The sequence below is a fragment of the Harpia harpyja genome, chromosome 4, assembly GCF_026419915.1.
Source record: "Harpia harpyja isolate bHarHar1 chromosome 4, bHarHar1 primary haplotype, whole genome shotgun sequence".
Classification (NCBI taxonomy): Eukaryota; Metazoa; Chordata; class Aves; order Accipitriformes; family Accipitridae; genus Harpia; species Harpia harpyja.
In genome coordinates this window covers 29,366,475-29,385,535 of record NC_068943.1, presented here as the reverse complement: position 1 = coordinate 29,385,535, position 19,061 = coordinate 29,366,475, and the positions used below count along the sequence as shown (strand labels likewise).

Here is a 19,061-nt window from a genome sequence, read left to right as displayed (position 1 = left end):
GAGGGCTGGAGCCCCTCTCCTATGAAGACAGGCTGAGAGAGTTGGGGTTGTTCAGGCTGGAGAAGAGAAGGCTCCAGGGAAACCTTATAGCAGCCTTCCAGTACCTAAAGGGGGTCTACAGGAAAGCTGGAGAGGGCCTTTTTCCAAGGGCATGTAGTGATAGGACAAGGGGCAATCATTTTAAAGTGGAAGAGGGTAGGTTTAGATCGGACATAAGGAAGAAGTTCTTCACTATGAGGGTGGTGAGGCACTGGCACAGGTTGCCCAGAGAGGTTGTGGCTGCCCCATCCCTGGCAGTGTTCAAGGCCAGGTTGGATGGGGCTTTGAGCAACCTGGTCTAGTGGACGGTGTCCCTGCCCATGGCAGGGGGGCTGGACTAGATGATCTTTAAGGTCCCTTCCAACCCAAACCATTCTGTGATTCTGTGATCTCTAAACAGAGTTACATTTGAAATGAAAGTGGAGAAATTACAGACTTGAGGAACAGTTGCTATGCTGCTGAAAAGCTGGTGTTCTAGCATGTTTGCTCAATGAACTCCTTCCTTTCTTCATACGCTTTTGCCATTCCTACCTTCCTAGCTTCTTTCCTTCATCATCTGTCTCCAAGTAATCTGAAGTTGTGCTCTCTTATGTCACCAACTGGTGCAGAAACATAGGACTTAATTATTTTTTTCTTCGTGAACAGCATTAACTGAAGATTGGAAGAGCTGCATTGCTAATTGTCTAAGGGCACTTACGCTCTGCTTCTGTCTCCTTCACTTAACCAGATTAGTACGGTCACTTCAACCTGGACACTGGGCACAGATCAGTGGGGAAGTTTCCTATCTGCTGTTTTCACCTCTTACAATGTTAAATGTAAATATCCAAATAAATCTCCAACATGCAGCTTTGATTTCTTCTGTAACATTTGTTTTCAAGATCCCAGTCTCTTTGAAAGGATGCAACATTTTGTTTACTGTAACTTGTTTTTCAGTCTGAATCATAAAAAGGCTGGGAGTAGCCAAATGTAAACAATGAATATAAACATAATGGTTATTCCAAAGTAAGAAGCTTTTAGGTCTTCAGGTAGAGAAGAAGGAGGAAGGAGGGAAATGAGTCAATAAAATTGCTGGTCATTAGGAAGGAAGGAGGGAAGTTAGTCATGTTGTTAAACAATTTCCCTTACAGCAGTTCCACAGCCCCACTCTCTTTGTACTATTGTGTTGATTTCTTTCACATAATTTTGGAATTTTTTGTTTCTGTAAAAAAGGTTTGATGTTTTGGAGAAAAAATGGCTGTTGATTACTGTTATCTGAGAGCGCATATGAGCATTGGGGCTAGTCAGTTAAAATACAGTTTGATTACTGTGGCATCAACATATTATTAGGCTAATCTCTGCACTCTGATTAATTGTGGTATTCAGTGTATAGAATTGTGTCTACAATGTAGTCACAAGAGCATCTTGCCATAAAGGGAAGTAGGGAACCTGTAGCAATTTAGTTGTAGCTTAGATGCTGCCTTCCAAGCTAGGTTGCCTCTATACTAACTTTTTCTTAAGGAAAGGATTTTTTTGGTGAAACCTCGAGATACCAAACTAGTTGGAAGACCTGAAACTGCAGGCATAGGGAAAGTTGTCTAATGCAGGTGCCTAACTTGGTTGCTGCAACTATTTCTCTCCACAGATTGTATAGGGAATTTGGGTCTTGCAGCTCTAGATTGGAGGTGACCTGAATATAGGCTTTTTGTCTCGCTCGCCGGCAGTTTTCAGCCTGTGTCAAATCTCAGAAGTATTGATGCTAATAGTGGCTTATGGGCAAGCTGAGCAGCTCTGCTCTTGCTCCGTTGGGTTACGATATGCTGCCCGTAACTACCAGTGCATGCTATGACTGCTTCTCTGCAATCTAATATGCTAGTTTTCATGAGACCTTTTGTATGTTGTTTTGCAGAGTCAAGATTCACCTGATGTCCCTGGTAGATGTTAATCAGGCAAGCCACGTTAGTCCAGATAAAATGGAAATAGCTTTCTTTACTAACTCTATTGAGTTTGGGAAAGCTGAGATTTTTCGGATAGGCCTTCTTTCTTGTTTGTATCTGAGATTTGTTTTCTAATAGGAGGCACTAGTATAACTAGTTTTCAAGCAGTAAATGTCTAAGGTATCTTCTGGCCCTGAAGTCTACTATTCATCAGGCTTTTAGGCCTGTTCAGTAAGCTTTTTGTGCTAAGATAGTGCTTTTTTCTGTTAAGCCTAATCTCAAAAGGAAACTAGACTTATCAAATCACAGTTTGTATCCCTTTCTCACCTTGCTGCCAAACGCACATCAATGATAACCTTTTACCTTTTTGGCCAACCACAGTGAATCTCAGTTACCAGTTTTCAGAGATAATTAGGTTTCTGCTGGTTTAATCAAAATCAATGGCTATGTGACAGAAAGGAACAGATTGAAATTAGAGTCCCTGTGAGTGAAAAGGCAGGGGTTGAAGTCATCTGTTTTGCTTGGCAGTAGACGATGCCCACTAAAGACCCGAGCAATGGTTAATCAATTAGTATGCCTGTCGCTCAGGATGAGCCATAGATGGGGTGCTTCTCGCCCTGCTGACAGGACAACCAAAGAGACACAGAGAGAGCTGGCAGCGTTCAGTGAAAAGGCATTGGGGATACAGGGGGAAGCCAAGGGCGCGGAGGAATGAGCGGGGAGGGAGAGATCTTAGGGGCAAGGTGGGCCTTTGGGGTGGTGCGGGCATCTGAAGGCACTCGAATGTGTAGGGAAGTGAGTGGTAGTGAGAACACAAGGTAGAAGACTAAAACAAAAATCTGGACTCGTTACGGGCTGGATACCAGATCATTTGGCACTTTGTTTTCAGGGTAGTGCTAGAAGTACAGTAGACCTCAATGTGTATAGCATATTGTAATTAAGATTCTGTATTTATACTAGGAAATTACTGTTTTGCTGATAGCTTTTAAGCAGACTGTAGCAATACATGTACTCATGGAAAGCTAGATCCATAAAATACGCATTTTTCACCAAGCAGAATTCTGTCACAACTCTGTATCAAATAAAGCATTACGTATATAAATATAAAATTTTTAAAAGCACAACCTATGTTACTTACTATTTTAAGGAATAGCCAAGATCTAAGCTGTGAAAATACTCCAAGGTACACACAGAGGTGTTACTTTTAAGGGGAAGAATCAATGAATGAGAACCAGACAGACTGACGAGAGATCAGTATTTTCTCCAGTAATCTGGTTTTAAAAATCAATAGAAACCAAATGATTTTTTTTTTAAATGTTCAACTCAAACATTCAATTTTTTTTTTTTTTTGCCTTCTAGTGAACTGTCGTTGCCTTTCTTCAGTAAGCAGTTGTCCAGGCAGTTATTAAAAAGTGGTTGTATTTGTTCTGATTGAAACAAGAGAGTTGTGATTTTTTTTTTTTTAATAACTGAAGTAGAGGGCCTTTTGACAAGTGGCTTGTGTTCAGAACAGGTTTTATTGACAGAAGCGATCAGTTGTACCTGAGGAAATAAATGTTTTATGATATCCTGCTGATACAAGAGGCATGGAACTATTGAGGCAATTCATTGAGGAGAAGGGTATCGATGTCAGAAGTTATGCAATGATTCAGAAAACCATAGACATACTTGGAGGCTTTTAGTGAAAACCAGATAATATTTGATGCACTTGACCAAGGTTTTTGCAGTATCTAGTGCAGGGCAGGTAAAAGAGGTCATGAGTGAACAAGATAGCTTGGTGCCAGTTTGTTGTGCTTTGCAGTGAGAAGGGAATAACACAGAAAATGCAGTATTCATCATCATAAATGCTCTAAAATAATTACTTAAGGAAAGGGTTTGGTTATATAGAGTATGCACAATTCTGGACATGTTTTGTTCTTGTTATCAAAAGACACGCTTGAAGACAGAATGAGATAGGATCCTGCACACTGAGTACTAAGCAGCTTTACATGTTTTTAAACTATGATGTACATTTTTATAAGTCTGTGGGCCTTTTTTTTTTTTTCCACAGTGTGATATTCACTTTGACTCCAAGGTGTAATTTACATTATAGAAGTTAGTACTTTTACTACTAAGCATTGTCACAACCTTTTCGCATTTACATTACACGTTAAATGTTTATACAGTCTTTAGTTAGAATAGCTGTTGGGAGAAATAGTATTTTTAGTACCTGTTTCATTTAGTAAGGAATGGACATTGTAACCAGGATGGCACAGGCTGTAGGACAACTTTATATTATCCCACAATAACTTGTATTTTGCTAAGCTGTAATAATGCAGAACTTCTAATCGGTTCCTCATGTACAGGTTTAAAAAGCAGGGCATAGTTTAGCATGCTTTTATACCAACACTAGTACTGAAATATTCTGTGGCATGTATACCACAGATTAAAAAAAGGTTTGTACAAGCCTATTTCTAGCAGTGGTATTCCATTCTACCACAGTAAATAGCTAATTTTAGTATTACTTGTGTCACAGGTATTTTAATTCAGAGATTAGGTATTTATTAAGTTGGGAAAATATTAAACTCCTGACTAAGGCTGATGTTTGTTTGATTAAGAGTACAGGTCAAAACATTTATGAAAATTTTCTGGTTTCTTCTATTTTAGTTTTTATTCAGGACTCAAATATCTTCTAATACTTTTATAAATTTCTCTGACACTTGTGTTACATCTGTTTTTCAAGTTTTTTGTACCAGCCTTGCTCAATAATGGGGAAAAACCAGTTAAGACTTCAACTCCCTAAAATACTTCTTCATGTGTTTATCTTCATCACTGTAAATGTGCCATACTGAGATGGGGGCATCCAGGTCCTTGTCTCAAAGTTCTAGTATTTGAATGAAAGGCATATGAAGAAGCAGTGAGAAGTTTAAAATAAAAAGATTCTCACTCCCATCTCTTGCCCAAAAAGGTAAAATAAAGCAGTTAGGTGGTAAAGTTGTAGGATATATAGTAATTTGGCGATTATTTTTTAAAAATTCTTCTTATTTGATTTATTCCATTTACATCTTACAAGAGTAAGATGATTTTTTCAGATGGTTTATTAAAGAGTATCTGTGAAAAGGCTCAGTGACTTATCTGTGTCAACATGTTCAACTTAAACAGCTGTTTTAATCAATGGCAAGTAAAATCTAAATTTTGCACAATACATATTCTGTTTAAATTACCTAAATGTTCCTTTAAAAATAAGCTTATTTAAGCCTGAAATTAAGGTCCATGTTTATTGGAATCTGCCTTAATTTAAATGGGGACAGGTACATGTTTGCTATTGGAGTTTCACAGTGGAAGTTACTGACTAAGCACTTGGAACCAGTTTGCGGAAAGGCTAAGCCAGCTTTTCATACCTATAGTGTCTTCTGCAGATACCAAAAAAACGCTTCTTCATTTCAGTTTATTCCTAGTACATCAGTTCAATTGACTGCTCAGTCAAGGCTTTTAAGTCTTACCGGCTTCTAGGTCTTAGTAGGAAATGAGAGGCAGGAAAATGTGTTTTCTTCTTGCAGAACAACAATAATTAAAAGGTGTGGGAATATGTAAGCGGCAGTTCTGAAACCTGGAAGAGCACACTGGCCTTAAATCATCAGTCCAGTTCAGTAGCAAAACTTCCTTTGTTGGAAATACTAATGAAAATTTGATAAACTTTTTTTTTTTTTTTAACGTACACAGCATATTTCAAGTAGTATTCTTCACTAAGAAAACAAATGTTTGCAAATCCTAAGTGAATTTCTGTTTCTACTAAAATCCATCATGACCTAAAGTAATTTTTAGTAAGCAAGCAGTGTATCTTCTGCTTTTCTATATTCAACATTAAGAATCGGAATTCTTGAACGAATTGTATAGTTGAATTAAACAAATATATGTATTTGTGTCAGATCTTTACTGTTAGCAGAAAGCAGTTCCAAATTTAAAAAATACAGCCTATATTTAATTATATGTTCCAATGATTACACCACCTTATTATGTGTATAATGAAAACAGTTATTTAAAAAATGACTGTTGTTGAGTATTTAAATAATTGCCTCCTGTTTGTTTGTTTAATTCAGGTTTAATGTCAGTAACTTCATTCTGACTTGAAGCAATGTCCCTTCTTTATTCTGGAAACTAAAAAAAAGATTACTTGAGCACTTGTCCAAGTTGAGCAATGTTATTGTTATAACTATTAATTTTAACATTATTTACCAATATGCTGTAACTTAACAGATATTCAGTAAAAGAAATTTGGGGGTCTTTGTTTCTTCACAGAAATTTCCAACTGAAGGACTGGCAAATGTTGTTCGAAATGTATTTGACTTTGACTCCTACAACAATGAAATGCGTGAAATTTTAATCAGCACTTTGCACAAATATGGAATACCTATTGGAGCAAAACCGACCAATGTACAGCTGGCCAAGGAGTAAGAATAACATAAGATATATATTAAGAAGACAGGTCTCTCATGATAACTTTTTTATAGTGTGTTATCTTGCTGCTAACTGATTTAAAAACAACCTGGAATACTTGAAGTCAATGCTCCTCTGCTTCAAATTTATATTCCTCCAAATAAGTTACAACAATATAAATTACTTTATGACAGAGTATTTGCTTATTACTAATATTTCACCTTTAATGTCCATGTACATATTGATAGCTTGTATGGTAAACAGATATATATTAATAAAGGGAAATACTTGTTTCTTCTCCTGTGTTTTTAATTGAATTGCAACACGTTTCTGTCCTGTTATTTATCACCTAAATTGGTAGCAAAAAAACTAAGTTGTCTTCAGTGGTGGTGGGATTTTGTCTTCAATACTTAAAAAAGGCTCTACAAAAATACTTCTGCAGAACAGGACAATGCATGTAAGCTCTAAGAATAATTTTTTTATGTGTCTGTGTATCACTGTTATTCTTTAATTATGTTACCGGTTGACATATTACACCATATACTTTTTCAGAGGTTAGAATCAAAATAGCTTTTTTTTTTTTAAAGACTAAACTAAATTATGAAACAGATTTAACTCATTCTTCTACAATTCACAGATTACAAGCTTAAGTAGATCATATTGAAAAGCAATTAGAAAACTTACTCTGGCTTGAACTCTAATACTTAATTTATTTATGGAGAAACAAATATTTCCCTTTCATGAAGAAAGCTTTATGGATATATGGAAAATTGAGTTTGCCATGGGACATATATATTTTATATTTGCTAAGGAGGGACTGATTCTTATGATGTCTTCATATTAGGTGTCCATGTGTAGGTTTCTCTTGCTGGAGCACCACTGTTACCACATCTACATCCTACATATAACTATTAAAAGAAGTTTGGCAGTGTAATGACTGTGGTGTACCTTTTAATTTTGATGACAGAAGAATCACATGCCTAGGGAACCAGTACTTGAGCAACTGCAGTGTCTGTCAGATTGACAGTACACCCTTGAAACTCTTGCCATAGTTTCTTTGCTAAAAGTCACTTGGTAATTTCTATTTTAAAGAATTATGATGTTTGTCATATATTTTGAGAAATTTGCAGTTTGTATAATTTTTAGAAGTATTAGATGTGGGTTTACATAGGTGGATTGGAGAGGACTCTTTACTAAAGAGAAGATCAGAGGTTTAGGAAACATAAGAGAAAGACTGCTGTAATTGGGGACTGTTTAGTCTAGAAGTGAGAAGATAGAAGAAAGATCTGATCATATTGAATTAGGGATAATCACCTGATCATTTTGAATCCATCACTGAGGTTTTATAGGACAGGTTACACCAAGGCTGACAGACTTGCAAGACCCCCCGCAAGATGCTCATCAAGAACTTCACTTGACTGGCAACTATGAGCGTATACTCTGTACACTGAAGGCCAAGAGGAGGACAAACTACAGGAGCAGTTCACACGCACTTGATAAAAGCAACTTTTTCTTAGATCTCGCCATGTTAGATTGGGACTAGACTGACCATCTGGCTCTGATGATCCAGAAGTCTTGGTCTCAGTATCTCACTTGCATCCACCACAGCTGGCATTTCAGGTTATCCTACTGCTCCGTTCCAAGACAGCCTTGCTATTGGTCATGAGATTGAACCCGATGGAGCTTGTAAACCACAGGTGCATCACCTTGAATTACAGACACGGCTTTCAGGAATGGTTAAGGCACAGTTGATTGTGCCTTGGGGTAAAAGAACATCTAGAAAATCTCTCCAAATCTGTTCCAGCCCATATTGCAAGTTCCCGTGACAGACACATTGAGGTAATTGGGTCTGCTGTTTGGACCACTGCAGAAAAGGTACTTCCTGAAGCTGCTACCTGTTTAGGACTAGAGTACTGACCTCCTCTATGTTGTTTTCCAGGAAGAGAGTAGGATAATGGTGCTAATCTAGTCCATCCCACTTCCTTCAGAAAAGATGCAAGTTAATCTAAAACCTTACCTGATTTTTTGTCATGATTCATGCCTGAAAACCGTCAGAGATGGAGTTCTGTAACCTCCCAAAGCAAGTCAGTCTTGTGTCTAAATATCCTTGCCATTAGAAAGTCATCTCTAGACTAAACACATCCAGTTCTCTCAATCTTCCCCCTTTTTTAAGGCCTCTGGTGGTTTTTATTTTTCTTTTATGGTCCCCATCTCCACTTGATTCATGTCCATCTTTAAGCATTGTGCACAAAACTGGGCATGTTAGTTTCTGCTAGAGCTGAGTAGAGTAGTATGAGAGTATAGAACAGAGATGTATTTCATGCAGCAGTCCCTTTTAAAAACCCCAATGTGTTTGCATTTGTTGCAATGTTTAACTCATGTCTAGTTTTCTAAATGTGAACGTCCACATTCTTTCTGCAGAACCCTGCATAACGCTTACCCTGTCTTCACTTCGTGTAATCAGCTTCCTTTGTGCTTACACTTTTCTTACAGTATTGTATTTTTTCAGACTAATTCTCTGACTTGTCAAGATCACTTTCAATGTTAACCTTGTTTTCCTACCTGCTTATAGTCTCTCACAAGTTGGCAATCTGAAGGTTTACTAGGTGTAATTTCTAGAGTGTCCGAATGACAACAGCATACCCCAACAGAGGTTCACTTCTCTGCTCGAGTCTCAATTTGCAAGACTTTTAAGACATACTAGCAAGCATAAATTGCTCAATGGTTCTATTAAGTAACGTGAAAACTAGAATAATAGTCCAAACCTATTCTGCCTGAGGATGGTAGTCATACCTGCAGCAAAATCATTGCTATTGATAAGTATACAAATCCTGTACGATTAAGAAGTTTTGTGATACAGAAGCATTTCCAGGAGATTCTAGGACAGGAAAATCATTATACTGAAATGCTGACTCCTTTATACAGGTACTCTCTGGCATGTCTTGGATCAAACAGTTTGTGAATCTTTATTTAATTTTAATAAGTTTTGGAGAAGTCTGTTTGTCACCTATTACTTAATCTAAGAGAAAACTTGAATAAATCAGAATTATTTAAATTGCTGCTGAAACATAACTGCTGTAAATATAGGAACAAAAACAGGAGACACATGAGCAACACACTACAATACAGGGTCTCCATAGAAGGAATTTCGAGGGTTGTATCCAGCTGAAATTGTAGGGGAAATGTAACAGATGGTACCAGTGACCCTTACAGGAATTTTAGCTTAGGCTCTGGAATTAATATACCTGATCTTGGAAGGAAAGATTAGGTTGGTGTCTAATTAGCATTTAGAAAAGAATTCATGCAGTAGTTATTTCTTCAAGAGAGAGATTAATTTGTAGATGCTAATTAATTTATTTCTGAAATTAGTGTCATATATTAGACCTGTAAAGTAATGCTTTACTTGGGCTTTTTGTTTGCTTCAGTTTGTTTTTTTCCCAAATAGGGTGACCATTCCTCAAGCCACTGACATGTTCAGTATTGTCCGATTATAACATCATGATATTGTTTGTATCTCCTGGTATCACCTTTTCAAGAGTTTATAATTTGTATCAGTATTGTGTGTAAAGCAAATGGCTTGTCTGTGATGCTTTGCCAAGACATAGTGGTTAAAATGGATTACTCGTACTAACTCATTATCTTTCTTTATGTACATTACACGTTGTTAAACATGTTGTTATTCAGCTCTAATTCTGCCATTTATCCTTGATGAAATTGCCATTCCATAGCTTTCCTCCTGTCGCTATCCATTTCCAGGTGCTTGCTATAACTTGAATATTTGTTTTATATGAACTGAATTTTTTTATATGCAATGTAAATATGTAAATTTTAACAGCTTTAATTTTCTCTTGAAACTGTTGTGGTTTTTTTCCCCAGGGTAATTTGTAGTTAATTGTTGGACCTGTCTCATACCATATGTGTCTCTTGTCCATCCTGTGCTTGGTGGGGGAAGCAGAGGCAGGGTCTGTACTTGACTGTCAGGGAGCAGGAGACCTAACATAAGATTGTTCTGTATGTCTGCTGCTTATATTTTTAATCAAAAGGTTTTTAAATAAAGTACGGAGAGCTGATTGGTAAAGAATTTTCTTGGTTTCAAACTATATCTTACTTAAGTCCAAAAAAGTTAAGTGAGATAGAAGTCGCTTCAGCTAAGCAGAGCACAGGATGCTACTGAAGTCCTTGAATAACATGTTCTGTGGCAGCACTGAGCTGGTTTACAAGATCATGTATTAAGCAGCTTTGTTGCCTCAGAGTTCATGTCCGCAGCCGTAATACTACAGTAGCTGGCTGTAGAGAATTTGCATTCAGTGGAACTTCAGTCTTACAAGATTCGTAGCCATTTTCCAATATGTTCTCAGAAAGCTAAATTAATAATTTTATAAAGCAGGTTCTGTTGGCATTTTGAACACAGTTGTTTGGTGGATTGGTTTTGGTTTTTTTTTTTAATTAGCCTAAAATGAATTTCTTCTCTAAAATCAAAAAGATACAAATGAAAAGAAATTGTGTTCTGTAGGTGTCACTTTCAAAAGTTTTCCAGCAGCAGAAGCCACTAGAGAATTATCTTTTCACAGATTGTCTCCCCTTAGACTGCTGTGCATAAAGAAAATCAGGCTAAATAGTAATTTTTTGTAGAATTGCCCCATCAACTGTAGGTCCTGTGCAATCACCTTTTCTAAACAAAACACCTGCTTATATAACCATTTCACGGACAGCAGTGATCTTGTAGAAAACTAGGATGTGAAATTAAGAGTAAATAAACATAAAATCTCTAGATTTTCCTGAAGGAACAGACTTTGACAGATCCATAATCAAAGAACTGGTCAGAAATAATTCCTTAGAACTTGCTTTTAAGTCGTGGCTTTCTTACAAGATTACTGTAGTCTGTCGTGTAGTTTTTCTGTTCTAGAAACCCTTTCCAGCTTTTGAGGAAATCAAAAATCATGTATCATCCTGCACACCCCAGCTGGAGAAAGCAGTGGAGTTTCAGAACCATCCTTACTCAGCCACTGCACTTTTTACACCCGACAGGTTTCTTTGCTTCACAGATTTTTGCCAGTGGTGGCATTTCCATAGTATTCTGTCTGCCTTTTATGTAACCGGTATTTGGTTAATGAATTTGAAATACAGCAGTGTGGCAGGAGCACCTTGTGAAGCTTTTTACTAGTACTGTCACTGCAAGTTATTTTCAAAACTTGCTTTTTCCTTAAAAATCCTGGGAAAATACAGTAATTTCACTCCTTCACTGTGTATCATGTATATTCATTGGAGGAGAACTGTTGAGATGCATACACATTTTCACTGTGGGCATGTTGTTCCAGTCCTTCAGCACCCTCACTCTCTGTTGAAAATCATTCAGGAGGCAGACTGGTTATAAGACCTTTAATGCCACCAGCTTCTTAAATACTCTTAGTCTTTCTTAGACCAGATTTATATGAGAGAGCAGTAAGATAGAGTGAAAAAGAATTGTCAGGCCCTGGAAGAATAAGGTCCCTATTATTCTTGACAAAGAACTGAATTCTGCTTTCTGTTTTATTCTTAAATTCTGATCTACGTTTCCCTCCTCTTTGCTGTTCATGATGACTTGGTCTGCTGCCCCAGAGAAACTAAATCATTCAGAAACAGGGGAGAAAACAAAACCTCAAGAATCCAGGAGAAAGGAAAAATCAGGTTTCCTGAGGGAAGAGAGGAACTATTAGCAAAGCAAATCTCCAGAAAGCTGAACCAGAGTGGAAATGTTTTGTTTCTTTGGGAATGCAATCTGTAATTCTGTTGCTATATAAAGCAGGGTATTTGGTTAGAGCTGGTTATTAACATATGTTTTGTTTTAAAATTTAATAAGTATTCACGATTATTAGTGAACCCGTTGATTTCTAGGATGTTGTCCATGGGAGTAATGTGTCAGGAATTAAAACAAGTCTAAATCCCTGTGGAAGCTGATGTTCCATTGAGCTAATGGGAAGCAATTATTGCTGATTATAGGCATATCAGAGATTATGCTACTTGGAGTCGTCATAGCAAAAAAAAGTCTCCAGTTTCTTTTTGCACACAAGGCACTTTTGGCTCAAGACATAACCAACATTTTGCCAACAAATCATTTTGAAACTGAAATGGAAGCCTGAAGTAAAATTCCAGTTCATGGATAAACTGACATTTAGTTTAGTCACTTGACTGCCCATTTTCTGACTGCATGAATAAATTTATCTAAGAACTGTGTATATGTTGAAATAGTGCATCCTGAATATTTTCTCCTAATGGTGTTGAATGTTGTAATCTACAATATATTGTACTTGCAATTTTTTTGAGTCTGGCTTAATTTCTCTTCTTAATTTGGGAAGAATCTGGCTAGACTAGCTGGGTGTAAAGAATGGAAAAATGCAAACTGAAGTGAGGAAGAACGCAAAATAAATCACTCTTCAAACATTGGTATCTATTGATATTCATAACTAGGCAACAAACAGGCAATGAAGACTCTACTGGTTCTTTGAGTAAGAGAGGGAATTAATGAGATGCACTTTTGTCATTACATGCCCCAGTGGCATATTGCTGGCAGCTGGATATTTATCTGTGAGCACCAATGATCTATAGCATCCAAACCATTTTCTGTTTGCAAAAAGTGTCTTTGGCTATCTGACTGCCTTGGCAGATGGTCCAAACGCAGAATGGGGATGGAGGCTGAGTGACTGTCTACCTGTGAGTACTGGCTTCTCCAGGTTGCTTGAGATTTGGTGTCAATATACCAGGAAGAAATGTTCGTGCAGCTTTCCTGCATGAGTTGCAAAGAGTAGAGGATATTAGTGTTCATTCCCTGAATTTTACTTTAAGTTCCCAGTGGAAAAAAAGTAAAATTAAAACTCCCCAAGATTCATATATAGTCCAACTGGGGATTTTTGATTTGAGATCCCTTCTTATTCTGAAAAGAATATCAAGAAGAAATGAAACAAACCTCTAATGTCTAGAGGGGCTGGGTTGGTTGGTGGGGAGTGGGGAAATAATTGTAGCAGTAGGAACGAGCATCATCAGACAGAACAGAAGAGACCATGCACAGACTTTTAACAAACAGTCTAAAAGGACTTCCTTAAAATAGACTTTGGAGATATTTATAGAAACTGGGAGAAGGAATGTCTTCTGTTCTCTTGCCAAGTCTTGTAGCTGTACAATAATGTCCAACGGCGTGTAGCACAGAATGTAGTTTTGGTAGGAGGTCTCTTTAGGAGCAACTGATACCAAATAAAAGAAACCAAAAGTGATGAGTTCATTAGCTTGAAGGTATTCATGCCAATTAATGAAGTCAAACTGCTTTCAGTGGTTGCAAATCACTTCAGAGGAAATAAATAAAAATTGTGTTTCCCTATTTTGCTGTCAAGCTACTTTGTCATATGCCAGCATTTTCTTTGCCTGTATAAATGAGCTTTGCTTTGGCCCATATATTTCTTCCCTAAATAAAAGGTACCGAAATGAAGAAATTAGACCAAGGCAAGCAACTGAGGCTTTTGAAGATGTCCCTGTCCTTTTTGTAGACTGTACTGGCAAGAAGGCAATGGGACATGCTCACATCTGTATTCCTTTGCCTTTGTTCGTGTGAGCAGTGGCAAAATATATGGAAATAATTTGTTGAACTTTTATCGCATGGTTAACTTGCTGATTCTGCTGGTTTTCTAGATGAGTGTGCCACTAACAGGAGTTCTTTTAAGTGGTACTATCACACCCTGCCTGATCTGAATAAAGCAAAGCATGAGACGGTTTGGATATATTTTATTACATATCTCAAATAATTCAGACTGGAAAAGTTTTCCTTTTGAGGCCCTATTATGTGAATTGCTGCTTCTTTTATGATGCTGTTTAGCTTGTGACTGTATTACTATTCCAGAAGGCTAAAATTTTTGTCATTTAAAATGTAAAAGAAATGAAATATTTTAGCAAGGAAATATTTTCTACAAGAGAATCTTCAGATATGTCTCATTGGAAAAATGCAGTTGTTTGAATGATTTATTCCATACCAGTTGCTGGTTAATGAATGTAAAAATTTGTTTGTTCCTACATTGTTTGACAGACTGCCGTTACCAGATCATAAATTTATGGGCTACTGGAAAGTCAATCAGCCGGGGAATGCACAACAGAAACTGCTGTGTCCAACAGAAACTCAAAAAATAGATGTAAAGGTCTGTCTTTTTAAAAAAAATAATTCATATAATACTGTTTTTATGTATTGGGATGCAAAGAACTTAAATGTGATCAATTTCTTCAGGAAAAAGTATATAGAGAGCGTGGTTCTTGTTACCTGTTTTTAGGTTTTTTTATACTGGCTAAAAAAATGAATGGTTTTGTATACCTAGCCGTCACGGTGTAAGATGTGCTTTAAAATGAGTAAGTTTTGTCAGAAGTTCTTGAAGAGAGGTTTTTATAAGGATATTGAAAATACCATATTTGAGGCAACTTTGTAGCTATTTTGGATGCTTGGAGGTGGCTGTTTTCAGGCCCCAGATCTCAATTTTTGGATCAGATCAGACTGAAAAGAAAGCTGTTTTCTGTTTCTGTTTTGCATGCAGCTGAATTCTTATGGGTCTTCGGCACTGCCAAGTTTGAATCTGAACCTTTGGTACAATTTGACCTGCAGCCAAAGCTTCTAAGTCCTTTACAGTTTTGAGTTCTTGGCTTAACTTCAGTAATTATTACTCCAGTGAATAAGGAAAAATCTGAACTGCTAATGTGATGTAGCGGTGAGATTTAAACTTTATATAATAAGAAATCACCATTGAACTTCTTTGAAACAAAAATATTCTGATTTTTTCCTTGTATGGACTGTGTTTTATCAGTACATGATACCTCCTTTGTGCCACTGGGCAATAATGGTTCCAAACCAATAAAAGACTAAAGAGGAAAGGCATGATGATTTCTATACTGTAAAGGAAATGGCAGTATGGATATTCAGAGAGCTTGCAGAAAAGCAATTCTTTTTCCCTTTTATTTATTTAGTAATCAGTCTGTTTCTGTTGTTAATAGTATTAAGTCTTGAAGAAGACTTCTAGATTTTCATAAGGAACGGTGAGTGGAGTATTTTAACAAGCCCTCATTGTTATCATTTGGTTTAGGGCCCTGTGTACGTAAATATTCAAGGATTTCCACTGGAACAACATGAAGCCAGGTCCCTCAGTTTCACAGAAGAACTCGCTTTTTGGACACTGCCTTTGGGTGAAGTTAACTTAGTTTGCGATGTCACAGTAACAAAAGGTGTGGTAGGAAAAGCTACTAACTTTTGTAGTGATGCCCAATATTATAAATACGTGAAATATCCTGGACCTGAGGAAGGACTGGGCTGTAGACTTCACAAGTGCTTGCCGATAGCCAGTAGCAGAATATAAAAGGGCAATATGAGGGATTTTAAGTGTAATAACAACACTTCAGTGCATTTACAGTAGTGTGTATTTCTAGGTATGTTTGCAATGGAGTATATGAATAATACTAGGAATTGGAATATGGGAATGGAGGATATGGAGTATGGGAATGGAGGATATGGAGTATGGGAATGGAGTATAGGAATAATAATTTATCTTTTTCCACTTTTTTTTTTAACAGTAGGTGAAATACAAAAATAATCAGCCACTGAAATTGGAGCATAATTTCACTGAGTTGTTGTGGTCTTCGTAAGGATATGCATCTTTCTCAAACTAGGAGAAGGATGTGTAATTAAAGTAGATCACAGCCACAAAATTGCAAGTCTGTTTAGTTTGTATTTTCAACACTATTACTTCACAAAACCGATTCTTTGACTTTTCCTCTCTCAATTCAGTTTTAATACAAATCTTTTAACTTGCAGAGTGCTGTGCTTTTTTCCCCTGTGCTTATACTGCTTAAAATTCTTTCTCACTGGATCAAATCTGCCTTAGTTACCTGTACTACTTACGTCCCAAAGTGAATTGTGTCATTGGGAATATTCCTAAACGTTTTTAGGGTTCCTCATTAAACATGTGTAAAGTTTATTGTGTATTATAAACAGATCACTTATGATCAATACTGGAATGCTGCTTTTTCTGCTTGTAGTCTTAGATTCAAATACATTAACAGACTTTTATGACAGTGAAACAGAAATTAGGGGGCTTTGTATTGATTTCAACAGTCACCTGAAATCAGTCAGGAAGGTGCTATATGTGGAAAGTTCCATACGAAGTTTGCATTCAACCCATGTTTAATTATTAAATACTTGAATTGAAAGGGAGGATGGGGTAGAGGAGGAGGGAGAACCAAAATTATAAACAAAGAAAAACATCTGGACAGATTTTGTATATACTAGCAGCTGGCAGGCGTTGCAGTCATGTCTACACAAATATGCCTTGGACTACTTGTTTGAAGAGTTAATAGTGTTGTGGCAAGATTCTGCCTGTTAACATTTAGTTAGTATCAGGAGACCGTTTCTCTCTTCATCTCTCTGTGTCAATGGTGGTAATTTTTCTGTACGTTTTGCTACCTCATCTGCCGAGTTTATGACATATATATTTCCAGAAGAGCAACGCACGATGTCAGTAGCCTTTCATTAATTTTATTTTCTTGTTTCAGAAGAGGAAGCCAAAAACATGCTTTATGTTACTACGTGCAATCCTGTTTCCTTGTACTTCATGAACGTTTCTAGTAAGAGTGGATACTTTGTGGATCTTTATGACCTCTTCCCAAGAACAGTTGGAAGTGTCTGGCAACCTTTTGTGACCGTGGCACCGCTGGGAAATCCACTCAAAGGTCAAGTGGTTCTACATGAAGAGGAGGTAAAAAAAATTAAAACACAGCTAGATGTTTAGTGATGAGCAAAGTAGTATCATAAAGGCAGGATTGCTCAGGAGCCTACCTCCTATAGATTGAAGTAGCCTGGACAAGCCTACCCTTTCTGAATGTTCTCTTTTTCACTATAATTGAAGCTTGGGAGTTGCCTTCAGCTTTAGTTTTTATGTGGAGATTTTCCTCTTGCACTTTTTAGCTGGACAATGTCCTTTTGTGTTCTTGAAGCTGAGTTCTACCTGCTTATCTTATTTCTCTTACTGATAAAGGGAGATTGGCCTTCATGGGGGAAAGGGAGATAGTGAGTTGCATTCAGGAGTCTCAGTCAAGCAGCGTATGTTTGCAAAGTGCAAAGTACAAAGCAAGCTGTTTTATGCTGTGAACTTAAGTTCTGCTCCAATCTTGTCCCCTTTTTACTTTTCAGATAGCATATGAAAGAGACATTTTCTGAGTCACAAAGTTAAATGTTGCTCATATTTGCTTCATGCCACTATTTTTTATTTGTTTTGTGAACCCTGGTATTTCTCATTCTGTAACATCTGAAGTACTGAGACTAGAAAGAAGACTGTGTAAGCCTTGCCATCTAGTGTATCAGCAATGCAAATTTAGAACCACTGACGACTTCAGTGTTGGTTTGACTGGAATCCTTTTTTTAAAGTCAAGTATTGCATACTTTCCACATACTTTCCACTTTCCATTACTATCAGTGAACTGATTGGAACATTTCCAATTCCAAACTTCTTTGCCCGGGAGTGGGAAGAGACAACAGTTGATACAGTGCTGCTGCTGTTCATTTTTTAATATTAATAATAGTTTATTATGTTGCCTACCAGTCATAGTGGTATGACATGGGCATTTAATCTGGTCATCGTTGTTGGTTGGTTTTTCCTTTTCCTTTTGTTGTCCTGAATTTCTTCTGCCTGTTTTTCAGTAGGTGAGAGACTCTGATCTAGAAGAACCTTTCCTATGTTGAGTTAGGGTATTGAGTAGTTTTCAGTTATTTCATAACTAGTGTCTCTGTAATACTGTTGTTCCAGGAACGTTTGTCAAGGTTTGACACCACTTTCTGGTCTCAAACACTACAGTTAAGCTCGAAACCTTATGAGAAACACAATTCTTCTGCCTTTAGTAGAACTGCCTATGCCTTCTTTAGCTTTGCCTTGGACACTTTCCAATGCCAACTGGAAAAAATATGATTCTGAAGTTACCTGCTTGTGGTGATTGCCTGTGTAGTTGTCCTGAACAGCTATAGAAGTACCATTCGGGCAATTTTGAGATGCACATAACACATTTCTTTGGTTCTAAATGATACTTGGTGTTTTTTGACGAAGTCAACACAGGAAACTGTAAAACAGATGGCAGTCTATCTTGTGTCTAAGAATGTTTAGAATGTCTCATGCTCTTTAATACAAAGCCCAGCAATATTCTTTGCTTTCTAAGCCTCTGAAATTCCTGCCATGAAAATAATTGTCCTGCTAGTTTTGTTTTTAACCAAATCATAGTAGTATTTGGTGTCAGCAATGAAGTTTTTATCAAAGGTTCATCCATGAAGCTCTAGGTAGTTAATTCTGTGACTGGTTTTGCCTGTCCTCGTGGAATATATTTTTCAGTGACAGTATGAATTAAACTCTGAAATGAAGTTTGTTTTGTGGAGAGACTATGGTAGTTCAGTGCCCCTTTCCAGATGACTTCAGTTGAGCGTAACCTCAAGTTTTTTCTCTGGCAAAGCTTAAAGATTGCCAGTTTCAGTCTTGCCTTTCTTAGCAAGTGCTACAGGTGAACAAATCCTGTCTGAAAATAAGCCTGTTTTACACTGCTGGAAAATAATACAGAATTACAATATTCTGAATGCTTTGCATTATCTTAGGACTTTTTAGATACTGTTAACTCACTACTTACTCATTGAGTGTGAAAATATGTTTCATTAAA

General features: G+C 37.1%; 1 protein-coding gene across 2 annotated transcripts in view; it reads left to right on the top strand.

The window, feature by feature from the left end:
• The window catches only part of VWA8 (von Willebrand factor A domain containing 8), a 199,716-nt gene that overhangs the window by 110,590 nt on the left and 70,065 nt on the right, over positions 1-19,061 (top strand). For both annotated transcript variants that reach the window (XM_052786057.1, XM_052786058.1), the window contains exons 26-29: positions 6,231-6,382; positions 14,419-14,527; positions 15,458-15,596; positions 16,920-17,122. In XM_052786057.1, coding sequence (XP_052642017.1) covers positions 6,231-6,382; positions 14,419-14,527; positions 15,458-15,596; positions 16,920-17,122 — 603 coding nt within the window. The remainder of the gene's footprint in view (positions 1-6,230; positions 6,383-14,418; positions 14,528-15,457; positions 15,597-16,919; positions 17,123-19,061) is intronic.